This window comes from Plodia interpunctella, chromosome 11 (assembly GCF_027563975.2).
Source record: "Plodia interpunctella isolate USDA-ARS_2022_Savannah chromosome 11, ilPloInte3.2, whole genome shotgun sequence".
NCBI lineage: Eukaryota > Metazoa > Arthropoda > Insecta > Lepidoptera > Pyralidae > Plodia > Plodia interpunctella.
The window spans coordinates 5423187-5440839 of NC_071304.1; the positions used below are offsets into that span (position 1 = coordinate 5423187).

Genomic DNA, 17653 nt, shown 5'->3' on the forward strand with positions numbered 1-17653 from the left:
CGTCACCACTACGCCTTATGCCTAAGAAGGAAATATTTTTTAGTGATTAGCATCGTTTTAACTTGGGGGCACGACACACACGACAAGAAAAACAAATTAGCCTTAAATATTTTTTATTGATTATTTATAGAGTGGGGTTGCATACAGTTTACAGTGTATGTAATAAAATTTAAGTCTTGCAATAAATTGGTCAATCTTTCAAAATGTCTTTCACTGTACGGCAGAGCACCTTCAATAAAACTGGCTAAGGCTGGTAGTTTCAAGTTACCAGATATTATTTCTGGCGATAAGATATTAAAAACTATTTGTGCAGCATGACAGTTCTTATTATTTGTGTTCCACTCGGCAGCAAACTTCAGCAGTGTTTCTTTTTGGGTGTTATTGATTTCTTTAAGTGTGTCATATAGCTTATCAGTTCCTGACTTTAGAACTTCATTCACAATCTTTAAAACATGTAATGGTCTCTCCATACGCAGCGCCAGTTTCAAAGCTTTTACCATTTTTTTGTCATGTAATAAATTATTTAACTCTTGTTCTTGCAAAATCTGTTGTTCTCGTTCCTTGGCAAGTTTTTCCCGTCGTTCTATAGTCACGTCTTTAAGTGTCACTAATTTTGAATCAGACCCTCCAGTTACAAGCACAGATTCATCTTTTTTAACAGCCAAAGACCAAATTTTGCCATCATGGTTGTCTAATGACATTTTGCAATCAGAAGATTTGATATTCCACAATTTCAAAAGCCCATCAGCACCACTTGAAATAATTTGCTGACCTCTACTAAGAAACTCTACCTTTAACACTGAACTCTCATGGCCTTCAAATGTTTTTAAACAACTCAAATCTGCAATTGACCAAAGTTTAATGGAACAATCAGCAGAAGAAGTCATCACAACTTGATCAACAGGTGAAAATTTAACACACCACACCCCTCTCCTGTGGCCTTTTAGAATTCCTAATAATGCTAAATCTTCCGTCCACAATTTTGCTGTCTTATCTTGAGAACCAGTGGCAATAATTTTATCATTGGGTGAAATAGCAACACAGTTAATATCCATGTTATGTGCCAGCTCAGTGTAACTAGATTTTATTTGCTGCTCACAATTATCTAAATCAGTTGGAACAGTCCAAACTTTCAAACAATTATCTTGGCTGACTGATGTAAAAAAGTTTGAGGATGTTTGAGATGCATACACAGATCCCACTGATGCAGTATGCCTTGTTCCAACACCTATGCATTTGACAATTTTGGTAGTATCTTGTATCCAAATTCTCACGGAATTATCTTTAGCTGATGACACAAAAACTTCAGGCTTAGTTGGAAATGCAGCCATGGATAAAACAATATCTGTATGACCTTTTAATATTTGACAATTCATACTATCTAACTCATAATACTTTAAATCTCTACTATTTGTGGCTACAACAATATGGGCTTCATCTTTACCTATAAATATAATATCCAGCACTTCATCAGTAAAACCAATCATTTGCTTCATACAACCAAAGGTTTCCAAATCATGTATAATTATATTATGATCTACAGTGACCACAGATAACATATTTCGAGCCTGATTGTACAGCAAGTGTGTGACAGCAAGGCCACCCTCTTCAGATGCAGGAGACACCAAACTATTGTTTTGTTCATACATCAAACGACTCATATGCATGTTCCAAATTTTTACCACCCCTTTTTCTCCTGCACATGCAACATAAATGCCATCAGTCTCCAATTTTTTTGTGAAATGTGGTATTTTAAATGAAGGAGGCAAAAGTACAGTAGACTCTATACTTTCATACACAGGTATTACCCTCAAAGCTTTGCTTTCATTCAATTTCCATAAGATTAGTACCCTGTCCCTGCCTGAACTCACCATATGCTCACCATCTGAAGTAAACTGTAATGATGTAACTTTACTGAAATGACCAGAATATATCCCACTTTCCTTTCCATTTTTAGAATTCCATGACCTAATCTTTGTATCATCTGCTGCTCCAAATATTAATTCTTTTGAAGGATCCGGGTGGTATATCAATACAGTAAAGACTCCCATAGCACCTCTCAAACTGCTTGTACAGGTATGATGGGAGAGATCCCATAATCTGATATTGCCATCAGAGCCCCCAGAAGCCAGGCTTTCATTGTTTGAATCAAATGCTAATCGAGCTACTGGCCCTTTGTGGCCAGATCGCCAAACCTTCAGCTGTTTGCCTGAAGTTCGATCCCAAAGTTTCATTAGGCCACTTTTATGTGCAGACACAACTGATTCATTGTTGTAAGACATTAGAAAAGTATAAATTTGGTCACTCTCTGCATCTTCACCGGGGTCGCCAATGACTAGACTAGTAGAAAGTGTATTGACATCAATTACCTTGATCATATCATCACATTGGCAAAGCAGATTAGCCCCATCTACTGACCACTGTATATCTCCACCAGTATAAAAGGCGGTGTATTCCGCTGTTTTCTCATAACTGGAATATAAAAAGGAAAACTATAAATAAAACAGTATTTTACGTAAAATTAAGGATACACATACATACTTACATATTTTGTGAATAACAAATATATTTAGGTACTTACATTTCTTTTAATACATTTGTCATGATGGCTAATTTTTATTATTCCATCAAATCGTAATTACTCAGCTTTACATTTAAAATTTAATAAATTTTTAAAAGCACATGTTTATATTTACAGAGAACATTTTCTATTTTAACGATCGTACAGCTTATTGTTTCATGTCAGTGTCACAATTTTATTTTTTTTTTGTCACTGTAGCTAATGGTGCTGTGCTGGCTCCGTGGTGTGCATTCATACAGACAGGACAGTTATCCTGCCTATGGATTTAGAAAGGGGGCGCGCGGGTCAGATCCTGCCCAAGGCGGCGGAGATACAGAACTATTGTATTTTGTAAAATATAACTCGTTATATTTTACTACTTAGTATAATATAACTTAAGTTATATTTTATAAACTAAGATGTACGAAACGAAAATGTAACAATGTCTACATTCATTCATACATCTTCGTTTCGCTCATATGAAATATGAAACTCACAGAATATTGAAAACAAGAAACGAGACTGTTTAAATTTTATTCCTCATCGTGTGCATAGTTTTACGCCATGTAGGTATATTTCATAGATTTAGAAAGGGTTCTGCGCATTTTTGATGTATGTATGTACAATAGTGTTATAATTTTCGGGATAATCCACTAAATCCTTCCTTTTTCCTTAAAACTCGCACCACGATAGCGTAGAAGGTATTTTTCGTCCTTAGTTGTACCAGTGGCGCCATCTGTACTAAGCTTTGCGTAATATGCCCTATTATAACGTCATTAGTCATGATCTCACGTCATGTCGTTAAAATAGCGTAAAACCACAGAGTACATTTTTTATAACGTAAAACTGATTGTAGGTTATCTTTCGTTAATTCATCCAATATTCTCAGCTTAAAAATAAATAATAATATTTTAATAAAATTTAAACTAATATGTATTAAATATTACTGAGAAATATCAGAAAATTTCCTTCACTATGTCGATAACCCAAATATTACGATATAACAGATTGTACATAAACCACATAAAATTCAGTGATTATTTCGTGAGAGGTGTTTCGAAATGCCCGGCGGAACAAGAAAATAAGTTTGAAACAGTCTATTCGCTGCCTTCTATAAAATATATCGCTATTTTAAATAGGTTAAAAGTTTATCATTTTATTGGATCGTCCGTAGCATTACCTTTATGTGGCTTATTAGAAGTAGTTAATATAGTACCTCACAGCACATTTTTATCCACTGCATATGTTGGTAAGCCATCTCTATTATTGATAAGTAAATAATGTCTAAAATTTTAGTCTTGTTCATCCTAATGTTTTATTTTTTCCCTGCCATGGAGTGGAGTTGAATGACGTTGGAGCCACTACACAATCTTTTAAATATCCCTGCCTTGCTTTTACGATTTTCCACAATAATCATTACCATAATCAACCAACTGGTTAACTTGGTTATATTTACTAACTAGTAAAAAGTGTGAAGTTCAATGTTTGAATAAATGCTTTGATTCTTGTCTCTGTCCAACTGCAGGCATAAACAAGTGTCCTATAAACACAACAGTTCTTTCTTTACAGGTTTGACGGCAGGAGCAGTATTGTCTCTTGTTACCTGGCCTTTTCATAATGTTATAGGATTTCTTTACATCAGTGAAGATAATAATAAAATAAAAATATCCTCTGTTGATTTCTGGGGTAAAAGAAAAGATAGCATCATAAATACTGATGACTGGATACCTCTCCTTGAACTGCCACCAAAGACAATGGATGCTGTTTATTTAACACCTCAGTTGACCAATGGAACAAAATACAAGCTGTTAATTAAATTTGGTAAAGTTTTCAATTCTAACAAAATTGGTAAAGTCTTAGAATAAGTAGACATAATTGTAAATATAAATAATTTTACTGTTTGTTATTAAACAATTTCAACAGGAATCTGCTTTTAATTTAGAACTAATGGTGATAAATGGAATTAATAAAACAAAATAGTACTAATTTATCATATTCTATTCTTAAAATATACAATAGTACTAAGAACAATATTTATATTTCATATTGCGAAATTCATTTGCAAATATGCTTATTATATATTTTCCATTTGCCTGCCATTTCAACTACTTTTTCATGGAAAAATTGTTACGTCATTTATTTATTGTTTAATCTTGTCATTATTTACAAATTTATAAAATTACCTACAACAATTCTGTCAATCACGACGAAGTAAGAAGTAGGATTAAGGAAGTGGTATAAAAGGACATGAAAACATGATGGTAAAGATTATCTTATGGGTTGACACAAGTTACCAAGTTTGTAAACTTGTAGCTCGATGTCTTGGCTTGCTTGGCTGGCCTAATTTTTGAAGATTATTTTCTCTAGCTTAATAGCAATACATTACTATTGGTACTTCAAATTAGCCATTTTTTATTATGTATGTTCAATTTAATATAATATTTATTTCACACAAAAAATGTTTTATGTGTGGAAACTGCCATTATGAGACAATATCACACAACAATATTTATTAAGACAAAGGTTATAATTTAGTTATAATAGTTATAAATTTGATGGCCAGAAAAGAACACGAAAAAAATACAAGAATATTTTAGAAGATTTAATATTAAAGGTTATTAAGCCTTCAGGCCTCGTTTTCGTAAAGAAACTGAGCAGCAATAAATATTTATCTAATTATTAATTTCCGATCAGTGACCACAGGAGTAGCAATACCTTACTATTTGTGCTTATACAGGATGTTAGGGTGAACACAGTGTTTGGCATGTTTAACCATAAATATAGAATCCCAGAATATTATGATACAAGTACAATTGCAAAAGTAACTTTTTTAAGTAAATTAACAGTTGCAGTAATTATTTAGATTTCCACTGATAATACATCAGCTTCAAATAATGTCATAGTAAATTAACCAATTGATAAATTATTTGAACAACATGAAATTATTTGAAAATCTTATGTAGATGTATATTATTTTTGTGTCATTATTCATAATAAAAACTTCAAGATAAAGATTTAGAGAATTGTCCTACTTGTTCTAACATATAATAAAACGTTCCATATAGTACTTACAGTAAAGTTACGACTCTTTCTATAGTAATGACGTCACAGCATGTATGATTAGGAGGCAAGCCAGTCAACATAGACACTAACAATCATCAAACGTGTGTACAAGTGTTTTCAGTTATACAAACTAATAAATGTAACAATAAAAGGTGTATGAACAGTTTTGCACAAAATATTTTCTTATTGACTGATTATTCCACCCACGCCTGTGCTGGTTGGTCTGTGGTGAAGGGACTTACTCCGTTGCGTTCCATAGCGTCGAGGACTTCACACACATACGCGGCGACGTCGACCCTGCTTTGGTCGATGCCTTTTATGAATGGGCTCTCCAACAACTTGTTGTATTTTGGACGTTGAGTTTCTTCCTTGATAAGGCTGTAATAAGAAAATATCACTATTAAACTTGGAACTACAATCATACTAATATGAAAAAGACGAAGAAAACTAAGACAACGAACTAGCATAGCCAAATGGGATAGAACATTTCCATACAACTTCCCAGCTCATCGCATATCCTGTAGTGAATATAATCAAGTGAAAATAAAACTGCTTAAAAAAAGACTCACCAAGTGTTGACAAACTCAACGAAATTGTTGGAGAATACGTTATTATTGTTGGTGAGACGCGGCGGGTCTCCTTGCACCACTTGCTGCAGTTGCTCGAAGACGGAGCCCCAGCGCGGGTAGGGGAAGGCGCCGGTGGCCACCTCCATCAGAGTGATGCCGAGAGACCACACATCAGACCGCACGTCATAGCCTCTCGCACGTCCAGGGTCAATTCTTTCTGGCTGTAATTCAAACATTATTTCATAATTCTATTTTATATCGGTATAAGCATGTTACACATGATTTGGAAAATAAATTTAAATAATGAGATATTTTTTTCTTGTTCCAGTACTTTTTCCTTATTGTTTAAATTCATTAATTTAAATCATTGTGGAATAAAGTATGAACTTAGCTATGCCCTACCAAAAAGATTTACAATAACAAAAATATAATGTTTACAAAATTTGTAAACAATGCAATCTGTTTATAAGGTAGTAAAAATTCGAATAAGTAATTAGATTTTTTTTATAATCAATTGGTACAGCATGTTGTACCATTTCAAACAGGCAATTAATACAGACTACATGACAAATTAATATTAATTCTTTTTGAAGGCTCCATGGTAATACACTTGGCATGTACTATTTATTACCTTAATTCAGATTTGTAAGGACTAAAATAATAATAAACTATGTACTCACCGCCATATAAGGCCTGCAGCCAGCATCTCGAGTTCGTGCTATTGAATCAACAAGCTTGCCAGATATACCAAAGTCACACAACTTGATGTTTCCTCTCCTGTCTAACAATATGTTAGACGGCTTTACGTCTCTATTAAAAACAAACATCATTTTATTTTGTGTACATGAAAATGGGAAAAATAAGCAAGTTTTATATTTGATTATTATTATACAATATGAATTATTTTTTCTGGACTATGAATCCCAAGACTCAACAGCTGAAGATGAACCGGGAAAATGCTCAGATGAAAGAGATCCATCTGTGGAATCTTTCAACTCAATTTTGAAGCAGATATCTTCATCCAATTGAGCTGAAGTTCTGTACAAACATTTAGTTTGGGTGACAATGCATTATTATGATAAGCATGACCTGATGGTTCACCTAGGAGCTTCAGATGAGACTTCAACTCCTCAATGGTTTACTGCACGGACTACTGTTTTTGTCATACATTGAATGTAATAAGATCTCCCTGACAACAATAAATGCTTGTCGAAAATGACATTTTTGTAAAAACTTTAATTTCTCATACATATATGTAGTTACGAGAATAGAGAATGGTATAGGGTATAATAATGGAAAAAGTAATGTTCCCTTGGGAAATTATATAGGTACCTAATACAAGTTTATACATAGTTTGCACTTACCTATGTATTATTTTAAGTTTTTCTTTTAAATAGTTTAAAGCTTTGACAGTAGCCAAAGTAATTTTAGCTATAATATTTTCTGGTATTCGAGTTTGCATCCTCTCACATATGAACTTGTAAAATTTATCTAATGAAGTATCCATTAATTCCATACAGATCCAGCAGTCACCCTGCAGATAAAAGACAAATTTGAAATGTTTTGTAGTAATATAATAAAATTAAATAAGCTTTACTTTGGGTTGTGCCCTAAGTCTTGAACACATAGAATAAAAACCTTTATTTCAAGTATCACTACAATGGTGAAGTAACACTTCACACAATAATACAAACAATATTAATAGTATTGCTGCAATTATAGTTTTACTAGGTTTTGTTGTTTTTTGGATTGTGCCGCTTCATGTTTTGAGTTCATTTGATTTGATTTCCTGACCTCTATATTCCAGCTGGAGAATAGTTGAAATGTTTTATAACATTATATTATCGAAAACAAGGCACATATCATTGTTGTAAGTATAATGATGAAATATTATAATTTCAACTATAAACTGCAATTATTTTTAAGTTTAGGATTAAATATAAGTCATTCTGACGTCAGTACTAAGTCTAAAGCCGTCTGTCATAGTGCAGAAGAAGAAAGTACAACTTACTTCCTTAAATAAAGCTCCATAAAACTCAACAATGTAGGGACACTCATTACTCTTCATGACTACTTCTAAGTCCATTAATAACTGGTTTTGCTCCTTTTCATCAACAGTTGAGCGAATGCGTTTAACAGCCATTACTCGGTTAGTCCTATAATAAAATAAACATGCTACCTACATAATTCAAATAAGCAAAGTGAGAAATTACGCAAATATGATAAACAAGACCTTTCCACACAAATATAAAAATGCAAATTGGATTATTTGCAAGTGTTGAGTGTAATTGATTACATTTGTAATCTTGATTGATAAAGGGTCTATATTAGGTCCACTAATTTTTTGTATTTCAAAATGTAGCTTGGTGCACAACATTTTATGAAATATTTTTGTTTAAGATATTTAAGATAAAAATATTCCAAAAAATGTTGTGCACCAAGCTACATTTAGTACTGCCTAATTTTGGTTTCCCGAAATTTTGATAGCCTTTTATTTACTTTCAAAACAGTCCATATGGCCCAGAATAAATTGCAAGGTAATCATAAAAGTCATGTCAGATGCCTTTAGACGACTTTAATAAAATCTGACCAGTGTTAGAAATAACACACTGGAAAAGAAGGAACAATTTCGCGAAATGTTTACACTAGTTTGGGCACTTACTTTCGGTGAACCATTTTATTGACTGCTCCAAATGCACCTCGGCCTATTTCACCCAAATCTTGGAGGTCGTCTGCTGTGAAATCATATATTTCTGTTGCAGATAACTGTAACTTGCCTGAAGATTGCATGGATGGATAAATTCGACATCTGTCTCTGTAAGATAAACACATAGTTATTGAACACAGAAAACTAAAACACAATAGACAATTAATTGCTGATTATTACCATTCCAGCAGATAGAATGCACTTGAAGCTAAGTTCTAGCAGTCAAATTATCACAGTACCTGCACAGACAAACATTTACCTTGTATTCTCAGGCAGTACATCTCTGATAGTACGAGATGGCACTCGTGGTTTCTGGGTAGAACTATTAGCAGAAAACGGCATAAATGCAGCACCATCACCTGATGTTCCTCCTAATGGTAATTCCAATACTTTGCGTTTTTCTGAATTAAATAAATTCAAGTCTGGCCTAGGCATATTTGGTCGGCTAGGACCTAAAAAATAATATAGTCTCTTGTTTACATATATTTAATGTAACAGAACAAGTAGGATGGCTAACGACAACATTGGCTGTAGCTTTTACCTTGATTTGATGTCAATTCGCCATTCCTCGACATTTTTAGTCTTACAGTAATAAATACGTTTCAATTTATTTTCACTAATCTTTGGTGTATGTGATTTTTTCCAAATGATCCATTTGAACGTTAAAACGATAAATTTGGTCACGTTTTCATACTAAACAACAATGAAGTAGCCGTAAATGTAAGCATTGTATTGTAGGTACCTATTCAGAAAATTACATCGGCAGGCGACGGCCAACGACGACAACGTTTGACAGTTTGTCCAACCAATGTTGCCCTCTCTTTCATCATACGCAAAGAGAATAAGTCGATTTTAATAATTATGAAATTATAACTGAATCTTAATTCTTCCCAATAACTAACTACATCAATTGGTTTCACAAGTTTCACAAAAAGATGCCTTTTTTGTATTTCTTGTATGTTTCGTCGTTAACTAGAAATAACGAGAAATATCAAAAAGTGGAGAACTGAGGGTCCAAATTTTCAAAATAATAACAATAAGCCGAAAACTTATCGTCAGCTTGGAAAATTTGACGAACGTGCGGTCTGAGGGCCAATTTCAAACGAAGATTGTATAATATAGGACAGTGTTTAACTATAATATGTTGTTTTCACAAATTTTGTAATGCAAAACCTTAGACTTTGGGGTAAAAACTTTATCTGTAGCATGTATAGTTTTTGAGGTCGAGGATACAGGTGGGCCCTCAGACGACACTATGAGGACTGAGGGCCTTTCGTAAAACATACTACAACTAAATGTACACTCGCTTATTTGGCTTTCACAAAATCTTATTTCAAGATGTTCACTAAATCCCAAGCATAATTTCATAGAATTTCAAGAAGTGGGCCCTCAGACCACACGCACATGTGCTCCTTTAGGGCCGTTATTAATCGTGATGTCCTTTTTAACCTTTGCATTTTTAACCTCCGTCCCTTTACCAAAATCACGTGTATTTTTAGGTACTACATGTACATGTAGTGAATTAAATTGTCAGACAGGTATAAAAATACTACACGCCACTTTCGCTTTACAAATCGCGCGTTTAAGGAAAAATAAATAGGTACACGTGATGTCTTACTACAAACCTTGTCAAAGTGGACATAGTTGAGTGCAAAAATATCCATCAATGGATCTCCAAAGATGGATTTTAGTCTTATTTTAGTAGACGTGGGGTGGTATTTTTTGATTTTTTCTGAACCCCTCCCAAGTTTCACGTGAATAATGGACGACCCCTTCCCTGCTCGTTAATGTCATCAAAATATTTTCTTTTCGCAAATTAGTAATTTTCTTCATTTCCACCATACGTCTTGGTTGCTGTATAAAGAGCAAAATAATCTTTGTATTTTTTTCTTTGATAGAAGATATAGAGAAACCGGTTTAAAGGAATTTACTGGTTTGGTTTACTCAGAAGAATGTAAATAAATAAAATAGAATCAAGAATTAAATGTATAATTAAAATATAATTCTGAAAACATATAAAATAAATTTTTAAAATTCATAACATTTGGCACCCAACATGATACTGAAAATTACACTGGACTTTATGAGTATCTGATCTGCACAATTTGTTATAATAATAGGTATTCTGTTTGTTATTAATGTTATTGCATTTCAGTAAAACATTGGTACCAATACATGTCATGAATTTTTATACATAAACAGAAATAACGATTTGAAGGCATTTAAAACCATCAGTGTTAATATTTTTGATGTATAAATAAGAACCTAAACATGTATGAACATATGGTACATATTTAATACTATTTGATATGCATGAAAAGGGACAATAATTATCCGACTGCCTTTCAAATCCATTAATAGACTTATTAAATGTCTTTTTTATGTTTCTTAGATTTGGAATTTGATTCTTGCTGTTTTGATTCTGTTTCGAATACTTTAATCTGCCTTTTATATTTGTCCTTTTCTACAGAGACAGTATCTTTTTCAGTAATTTTATTTTTGTCCGGAATGGGCTTTCCATTTGTTTTGGCATATCTATTAGAAAGCTGTTGCTTATTGTTCATTCTTGGTATATTTTTAGAGGATGATTCAGGTAATCCATCTCCTCCTTGCTTTTGAGAAAATGGTTTAGTTTTCTCAAAATCCACATAGTTCACATTTAGTGTATTATCTAAAATATCATCATGTCCATCAAGTCCCAGCTTTATAAATCTGAAATGAAAATAACTTCAAATTAACATCTACTTGCCCAATTCCATATGCAACAGATCTGATCTCATTTTGGAAATGATATATATATATATATATATATATATATATATATATATATATATATATATTATAATCAGCACTCGGATCACAATCATAACCTGTTTTGATATACCTTTTGACTATGTACATTATGTACTTTTATATATTATTAGAAAGAAAAGAAAAAAAAATTTTTTTGTAAGAAACAATAATGGTAAGCCGATCTGGCATGATAGGGACCAACACTGTTCAAATGAGTTTCTTTCGGCATTTCTTCTCAGCAGTGGTCGTTCCGAAATGCCAGTAGTTTCTAGCTTGTGAGAAATAACTATAAATTTAAAGATTGACGAGAAAAAGTGCCTGTGAAGGTCTAATTTCTGAATAAATGATTTGAATTTGAATTTGAATTTTGAATTTGTATTTTAAAGGCTGGTGTAAACGCAGCCTGTATTCAAAAAGTGCTTAGCCAGTCACAATACTGTGCAGAAAAAGATGCATGTGGTGTGCACCTATCTTTAAAGATGCTTAATTTTCTTGACTTGATTTTCAAATATTTTACAATTTTTTTTTTCAATTACTTCTTACTCTGTCATTTCGCTCTTGGCAGAGCGGTCATGGTCACATTGGACCACGGACACAGCTTTCTTTATGATCTCCCCATCTCCCTCTGTTTGCACAATGTCGATCTGACACTCGGTTTCCAACTGCGAATTTTACTTGGTTGGTCCAGCGCAGATGGTGGTTCCCTCCACTTTTCCTTGCACAACAAGCCACTCTATTACGTCCATTTCCACATTTGGAAACATGGTCAAAGTACTGCAATATGTGTGTTCAGTTACTTACCTTTCATCTAACTCTCCTCTAATATACGGAAGGGCTCCATATAAATCTAGAACAACAACACGAAATGCAATGGGTTGGCCTTCATGAACAGACATTCCTATCCACTTATTGCCTGGTTCTTCAGTAGGTCGTGGTATAACTACATTGAAAACTCTGAAATAAATGAAAATGAAATTTGAAATAATGAAATGAAATTTTTTTCATGAAAGTAGGAGAAATTATAGTTTATTAGATATAAAATGAAAAGTTACTACTTTTATATAAATATTTCATTTAAATTACTAATTTTATGTGGTTATATTTAGTACCTATGTACTAAAATTCCTAAATGTGTGTGACTCTTCCTGTTAACAACACCTTTTAACATTGCCCCCACGTAAGGGCGAAATATAAAATAATCGGCCTGTACTTGAAAGTTTATGTCAGCATTATCATTTCTTATTGATCCAATATTTTGCAATATGTTGAGATTTTTGTAACTTAGGAGGATTCCATTGAACCTGAAATATATTGTAATGCCAATATAATACATGAATTTAAAGAGCTTTTCAGTAACTCAAATGAAATGAATGTACTTTTTGTCTGCTATGACCAACTGCGGTATTATCCATCTATTCCTGGTTAGGGACATGAACCCAAACACCAGATAGGTGATTGGTCATATCAACATGCATATAAAAATTGGTATGGTTAGATGCATACTAATATTATAAAATGTGAAATTGTGATTGTTTGTATGCAATATTTTTTTACACCTGAATTTAGGTTTTATATTTTTACTTACTCTTTGTCATATTTGCCTATCTTATAATCTAGCAAATTCTTTATAGATTCCTTTAGGTTTCCAAGACACCAAGGCTGAAGTGCTAGATTTTGAGTCACTTTTTTCTCAATAACACAGGAATCCTTGTCGTTTGCTAACTTTCGGAGCTCTTTGAGTTCAAATTTTATGATAGTTGTCATATTCGCAGACGCATTCAATTTTATCCTAATACATGTATTCTCATCGTCTTTATCAATTAAATTCTAAAAATAACCAGTTCGAAATGCAATTTTGTTTGACTTTGTCACATTGTATTTTATTTTCAATCGATCAACATAGAATAGAATTCATAGACAAGAGATACTTAAAGAGATGACACATATGAGGCAATGTCATTGATGACAAATAGGGAGTATTAGCACATTTATCTCACCAGAGAACAGCACTGTATGTTAGGTACACAAAAGCTTTGCCGCCTTTTGCTATGTCGATTAAAACGTTTATTTTAGAGTACTTTATTAATCCTTTCATTATGTAAACATTCGTTTGTGAAAATATACAACAATGTAGCATATTCAGGTGCCGAAATATTGGGAAAAATAGTTTTCCGTAAGATAAAAAACTTTGAAAACTATGGGATACGGCCACAGACCTTGAATCTTAAAAGACCGCGCATCACCGGCATATCCAATCGCTCGCCAAGCTTATGTCGTGACACTACATAAGATCGGGTCCGGCCCTTTTTTTTGGCTATACCGCCGGCGAGCATCGAAACGAAGGCTGAGTCAGTTTGCTTGGAATTTAAAATAATATCAAAACAATGATGCCGTATTGCGCTGTGAAATGGTGTGGAAAGTGTGCTCTAAGTCCAGTCTAACAAAAGATGGAATCACTTTTCACAAATAAGTTATTATTTTTTTATTATAATTTAATTTGTTAATTTTCCAAACCATGTTGTTTTAGATTTGTTTGCTTGTGATTACATTTGTTACTTCTTTACGTCTCCACGTTCAAACGGGTGGGCATTTTTAAACGGGCAGTGCAGTAATAAATGTGCAGTATTACTCCCTATTCCTATGCCTCGCGCGGAGCCCTCAATAGATTGAGAAAGGGCCAAGGGGCTAATTCAGAGTGGTTTTGTTGAGGGGGACGACGGTAGACGGCACCCTTGCCAGCATGCCCGCACCGCACTCCAAGAAAACTATTTAAGCCGATTACACTCGTTTATCGTGACGTCGTTTAAATAAATAAATAAATAAATCTTCTATCTCATTTGATTAAATGAGATAGAAGATTTCCATACAACTCTGTGCATACAACGTTTCGGTCCAATTAGCTTATTTTATATAAAGTGGTATAGCAGGCAGATTGGGTCGGACACGTGATGAGAGACAAAAGATTTCAGTGCTCTGTTTCGTTTCCTCCATGTATTTCTATTAATATGCACATCATCTCTTATAGCGAAACGTACGTAATCTATAGTTTCTTCCTGTGGTTTTCTTTGTCTGCAATCTAAACTTACCTTACCTTAGGGTATTATTGGTTAAGGTTAATCTGAAAGTTGTTTTAATGGGTACCGACGTCAAGGGATTTTTTTTTCAATATACTATATATTCTTCAATAATTTAGAAAAAGCCCCGCGCGGATCAAATTTTTTCCTTTCCTTGTAAATTTATAACTTAAAAATTTTCATCGGGTTAAGACATACCGGGCTGATCTAAAGAAAATTGTCGAGAATTTCCAAGAATATTAACAATATAAATAATATAGATTTAGAAGGCCCTCGTAAATGTGTATTTACGTAAGTACCTTTTTTTTCATTCATGTTTTTCTTCTGTCTTTGTTCTCATTAAACTAAAAACTACGTGTAACATTTTATTTTATTATACATAGGAGTCAGTCGCGTAATAACCTATGTTATAAAACCTTGCCTTCCTTTCTCCAAATCAGCGAATTTTCACACAAAACTAATATAGAAGATATTTTTGTTGATCACCTATAAAAACCTTCATTTTGATACCCCACTCGATTAATGTAGGTCTACATTTTTTGAAGTGAAAACTTCTTTAGCGGCATAGTGCATTTTTTGTAATGGGTAAAGATGGTAAACTCGCGTTAGGACGCGTAATTGATTGACACTGATCAAAAATTTTTAAGACGTCGAAAATGCAAAACGTTAATAATAAAGTTATCACTTCTGGCGGCACTTCCGGAGTGCAACCCGTTTTTTTGCAGCTTACCGTTATATTGATTTTAGGCTGCCAACGATAATGAAAGAAATCTAATGATACCTCACACTTCGATATCTAATAAGGCGTTTCCGAGTTATGTTGGCATAAAGACTCTCACACACATACATATCTACAAACATGAACCCTTAAAACATAACACTTCTTTGGGCAGTCGTATAAGAACTAAATTGTGGCAACACTGAATCGATCGACCAGTCAGTGTCAAATCTTGACTTTTTAGGTTAGGACCAATTAGGACTTATTATACGGTCAAACAAAAGTTTTTTAATTTAAACTTTATATAATACACAAAATGAATACGTTATCAAATAGTTTATTTACCTTTTCAAAGTGCTTTGGCCAGAATCCTATCTATTTGAGGTGCATATTTTGTGACAAAACTGAGTTGATGCCTACACACTGGAATCTTCTTGCAATTTCCTTTTGAAAGCCAACCATCGTCAGAGCCTTCTTCAGAATAAGGCGGCAGACCTGCAGGACACTCCATTAAAAATATAGAGCATTTAGTAACTAATTTTGTAATAATTTCTTGAAATGTTTTTCAGGTGGTACGTAGCAGCACAAAAGTGTAACTATTCAAGACCAACTAGTTTCCCAGACTATTTTCAAAACCCTATATTTAGAAAAGAAGATCAAGCTCTTTTAATTGAAAAATCAGAACTTTCAAAATATGCTGCTGTGCCAGTTAAACCACCTGCATCTTATGAAACTTCATCAGTGTACCATGACCCATTGGTCAAGTAAGTATTGTATGTCTATCACATAAGACCAATCATTGTCAATTTTTTGAGCATTCACAAGACAACATAAAGTAGTATTTATTTATAAGACAATGTTTTGCTTGCAGCAAAGTCATAAATCATGTTATGGAGATGGGCAAAAAGACATTGGCTCGAAGTCTTGTTGAAAAAGCATTTGAAAATATTAAAAGGTGGCAGATTGAAAGATACCACCTTGCGTCAACACCTGAGGACAAAGCCAAGATAGTGCTGAATCCCAAAGAGATTCTGCACTTGGCTGTAGTCAACTGTAAACCCTTGTTACAGCTCTCACCTATTAAAAGAGGGGGTATCACTTACCAGGTATGCAGTTATTATCAGTACACCAGGTGGGCTAAAAATAAATAAAAACAAAATAAAATGCATTTACTTTAAGAATACACTAATTAACACAATAATTAGAAACACTATATTCAGCATATCATATATGTACCAAAATGTTTAATGCAGACATGTTTTTATAAAAAATAAGTAATATTCAGCATTCATCAGATTTATGCTATGAATATGTTTTAAAAAATTACTATCAAAAAACACAAATAATGTATGAAATTATTTAATTTTATATTTATGTTAAACTAGAGGCCCGTCCCGGTTTCCCTTGCACCACTCTTATTGCTTAGGGTCATACAAAATAGATAACCTATTCTTAGACCTATTGAACATACATATAAAATTTTATCAAAATCAGTCTAGCCATTTCTGAGGAGTATGGTAACTAAAACTGTCATACAAGAACTATATCTATATTATATTAAAAATATATTTTATATTTATTCCAAGAATTCCAATGGGGAAACAATATTGTGTTGTGAATCTAATATTTGTTGTTTTTTTTCAGGTACCAGGACCTATTACAGAAAAAAGGTCTTTATTCTTAGCAATTAAATGGCTTTTAGAGGCAACTAATGACAAAGACAGAACAATACATTTTCCAGAGCAATTTGCTAGAGAGCTTCTGGATGCAGCCAACAATACTGGAAAGGTTGTGAAAAGGAAGCAGGATTTGCACAGGCAGTGTGAAGCTAATAGGGCTTATGCTCATTACAGATGGCAATAGTCTTAGAGAGATGTTTTAGTAATAAAGTATAGTTGATCAAATTGTGTGTTATTATTGTTACCTATCATACAAAAGCGAACCTGTGGTGGTCTAATGGGTTAAGAAGACTATGTGTGAAAAGTCCCAGGGTCGAATCCCTCTTGTGCCACACGAATTTGTGAATCAATTTAACTCATTGTAGTTTTCATTACAAAATTGCAAATGCTGTAATTTGAATAGGGTATACATTTCAGGGACATTTTTCCATGTAGGTATAGTAGGGGGCTCAAGTGACGTCACAAATGGAATAAAAAGCTTAAAACTTCA

The 17653-nt window shown here is 33.3% G+C and overlaps 5 protein-coding genes across 6 annotated transcripts; 2 read left to right on the forward strand and 3 right to left on the reverse strand.

Annotated features, from left to right (window-relative positions):
• Nucleotides 1-96: 96 nt before the first annotated feature.
• On the reverse strand, nt 97-2747 carry LOC128673645 (uncharacterized protein). The gene is made up of 2 exons (XM_053751627.1): nt 2582-2747; nt 97-2472 (listed from the first exon to the last, which is right to left on the reverse strand). Exons 1-2 carry the CDS (start codon nt 2602-2604, stop codon nt 114-116), a joined length of 2382 nt encoding a protein of 793 aa, XP_053607602.1. The 5' UTR covers nt 2605-2747; the 3' UTR covers nt 97-113.
• Nucleotides 2748-3362: 615 nt separating this feature from the next.
• LOC128673691 (uncharacterized protein) lies at nt 3363-4486 on the forward strand. The gene is made up of 2 exons (XM_053751715.2): nt 3363-3809; nt 4130-4486. The coding sequence occupies exons 1-2, from the start codon at nt 3536-3538 to the stop codon at nt 4423-4425; spliced, it is 570 nt and encodes a 189-aa protein (XP_053607690.1). The 5' UTR covers nt 3363-3535; the 3' UTR covers nt 4426-4486.
• A 56-nt stretch (nt 4487-4542) lies between these two features.
• On the reverse strand, nt 4543-9692 carry LOC128673689 (dual specificity mitogen-activated protein kinase kinase 4-like). Its single transcript, XM_053751714.1, has 8 exons — nt 9441-9692; nt 9159-9351; nt 8855-9007; nt 8204-8348; nt 7557-7726; nt 6873-7002; nt 6193-6413; nt 4543-6001 (listed from the first exon to the last, which is right to left on the reverse strand). The coding sequence occupies exons 1-8, from the start codon at nt 9472-9474 to the stop codon at nt 5818-5820; spliced, it is 1230 nt and encodes a 409-aa protein (XP_053607689.1). The 5' UTR covers nt 9475-9692; the 3' UTR covers nt 4543-5817.
• Nucleotides 9693-10872: 1180 nt separating this feature from the next.
• On the reverse strand, nt 10873-13608 carry Polr1F (RNA polymerase I subunit F). Its single transcript, XM_053751891.2, has 4 exons — nt 13278-13608; nt 12802-12993; nt 12494-12646; nt 10873-11611 (listed from the first exon to the last, which is right to left on the reverse strand). The coding sequence occupies exons 1-4, from the start codon at nt 13454-13456 to the stop codon at nt 11266-11268; spliced, it is 870 nt and encodes a 289-aa protein (XP_053607866.1). The 5' UTR covers nt 13457-13608; the 3' UTR covers nt 10873-11265.
• A 2120-nt stretch (nt 13609-15728) lies between these two features.
• On the forward strand, nt 15729-17388 carry mRpS7 (mitochondrial ribosomal protein S7). Of its 2 annotated transcripts, none has more exons than XM_053751380.1 (4): nt 15729-15868; nt 16054-16248; nt 16356-16590; nt 17129-17388. In XM_053751380.1, the coding sequence occupies exons 1-4, from the start codon at nt 15801-15803 to the stop codon at nt 17345-17347; spliced, it is 717 nt and encodes a 238-aa protein (XP_053607355.1). In that variant the 5' UTR covers nt 15729-15800; the 3' UTR covers nt 17348-17388. The 2 variants fall into 2 exon arrangements, with proteins under 2 accessions (XP_053607355.1, XP_053607356.1); XM_053751381.1 differs by having other exon boundaries at nt 16356-16616; nt 17129-17264.
• Nucleotides 17389-17653: the final 265 nt, after the last annotated feature.

What these genes read in the sequence shown, in the direction of transcription:
- LOC128673689 (XM_053751714.1), bottom strand. Translation starts at nt 9,474, where the DNA reads ATGTCGAGGAATGGCGAATTGACATCAAATCAAG. An exon ending in AATAAAATGGTTCACCGAAA is followed by an intron (nt 8,349 to 8,854) that starts GTAAGTGCCCAA and finishes ATTTTATTATAG; the next exon opens with GACTAACCGAGTAATGGCTG. An exon ending in GTTGAGTTTGTCAACACTTG is followed by an intron (nt 6,002 to 6,192) that starts GTGAGTCTTTTT and finishes TTCTTATTACAG; the next exon opens with CCTTATCAAGGAAGAAACTC.
- LOC128673645 (XM_053751627.1), bottom strand. Translation starts at nt 2,604, where the DNA reads ATGACAAATGTATTAAAAGAAAT. An exon ending in ACAAATGTATTAAAAGAAAT is followed by an intron (nt 2,473 to 2,581) that starts GTAAGTACCTAA and finishes TTTATATTCCAG; the next exon opens with TTATGAGAAAACAGCGGAAT.
- mRpS7 (XM_053751380.1), top strand. Translation starts at nt 15,801, where the DNA reads ATGAATACGTTATCAAATAGTTTATTTACCTTTTCAAAGTGCTTTGGC. An exon ending in TACCATGACCCATTGGTCAA is followed by an intron (nt 16,249 to 16,355) that starts GTAAGTATTGTA and finishes TTTTGCTTGCAG; the next exon opens with CAAAGTCATAAATCATGTTA. An exon ending in GAGGGGGTATCACTTACCAG is followed by an intron (nt 16,591 to 17,128) that starts GTATGCAGTTAT and finishes GTTTTTTTTCAG; the next exon opens with GTACCAGGACCTATTACAGA.
- Polr1F (XM_053751891.2), bottom strand. Translation starts at nt 13,456, where the DNA reads ATGACAACTATCATAAAATTTGAACTCAAAGAGCTCCGAAAGTTAGCA. An exon ending in ATAGGCAAATATGACAAAGA is followed by an intron (nt 12,994 to 13,277) that starts GTAAGTAAAAAT and finishes AATATATTTCAG; the next exon opens with GTTCAATGGAATCCTCCTAA. An exon ending in TTAGGAATTTTAGTACATAG is followed by an intron (nt 12,647 to 12,801) that starts GTACTAAATATA and finishes CATTTATTTCAG; the next exon opens with AGTTTTCAATGTAGTTATAC.
- LOC128673691 (XM_053751715.2), top strand. Translation starts at nt 3,536, where the DNA reads ATGTCGATAACCCAAATATTACGATATAACAGATTGTACATAAACCAC. An exon ending in TTTATCCACTGCATATGTTG is followed by an intron (nt 3,810 to 4,129) that starts GTAAGCCATCTC and finishes CTTTCTTTACAG; the next exon opens with GTTTGACGGCAGGAGCAGTA.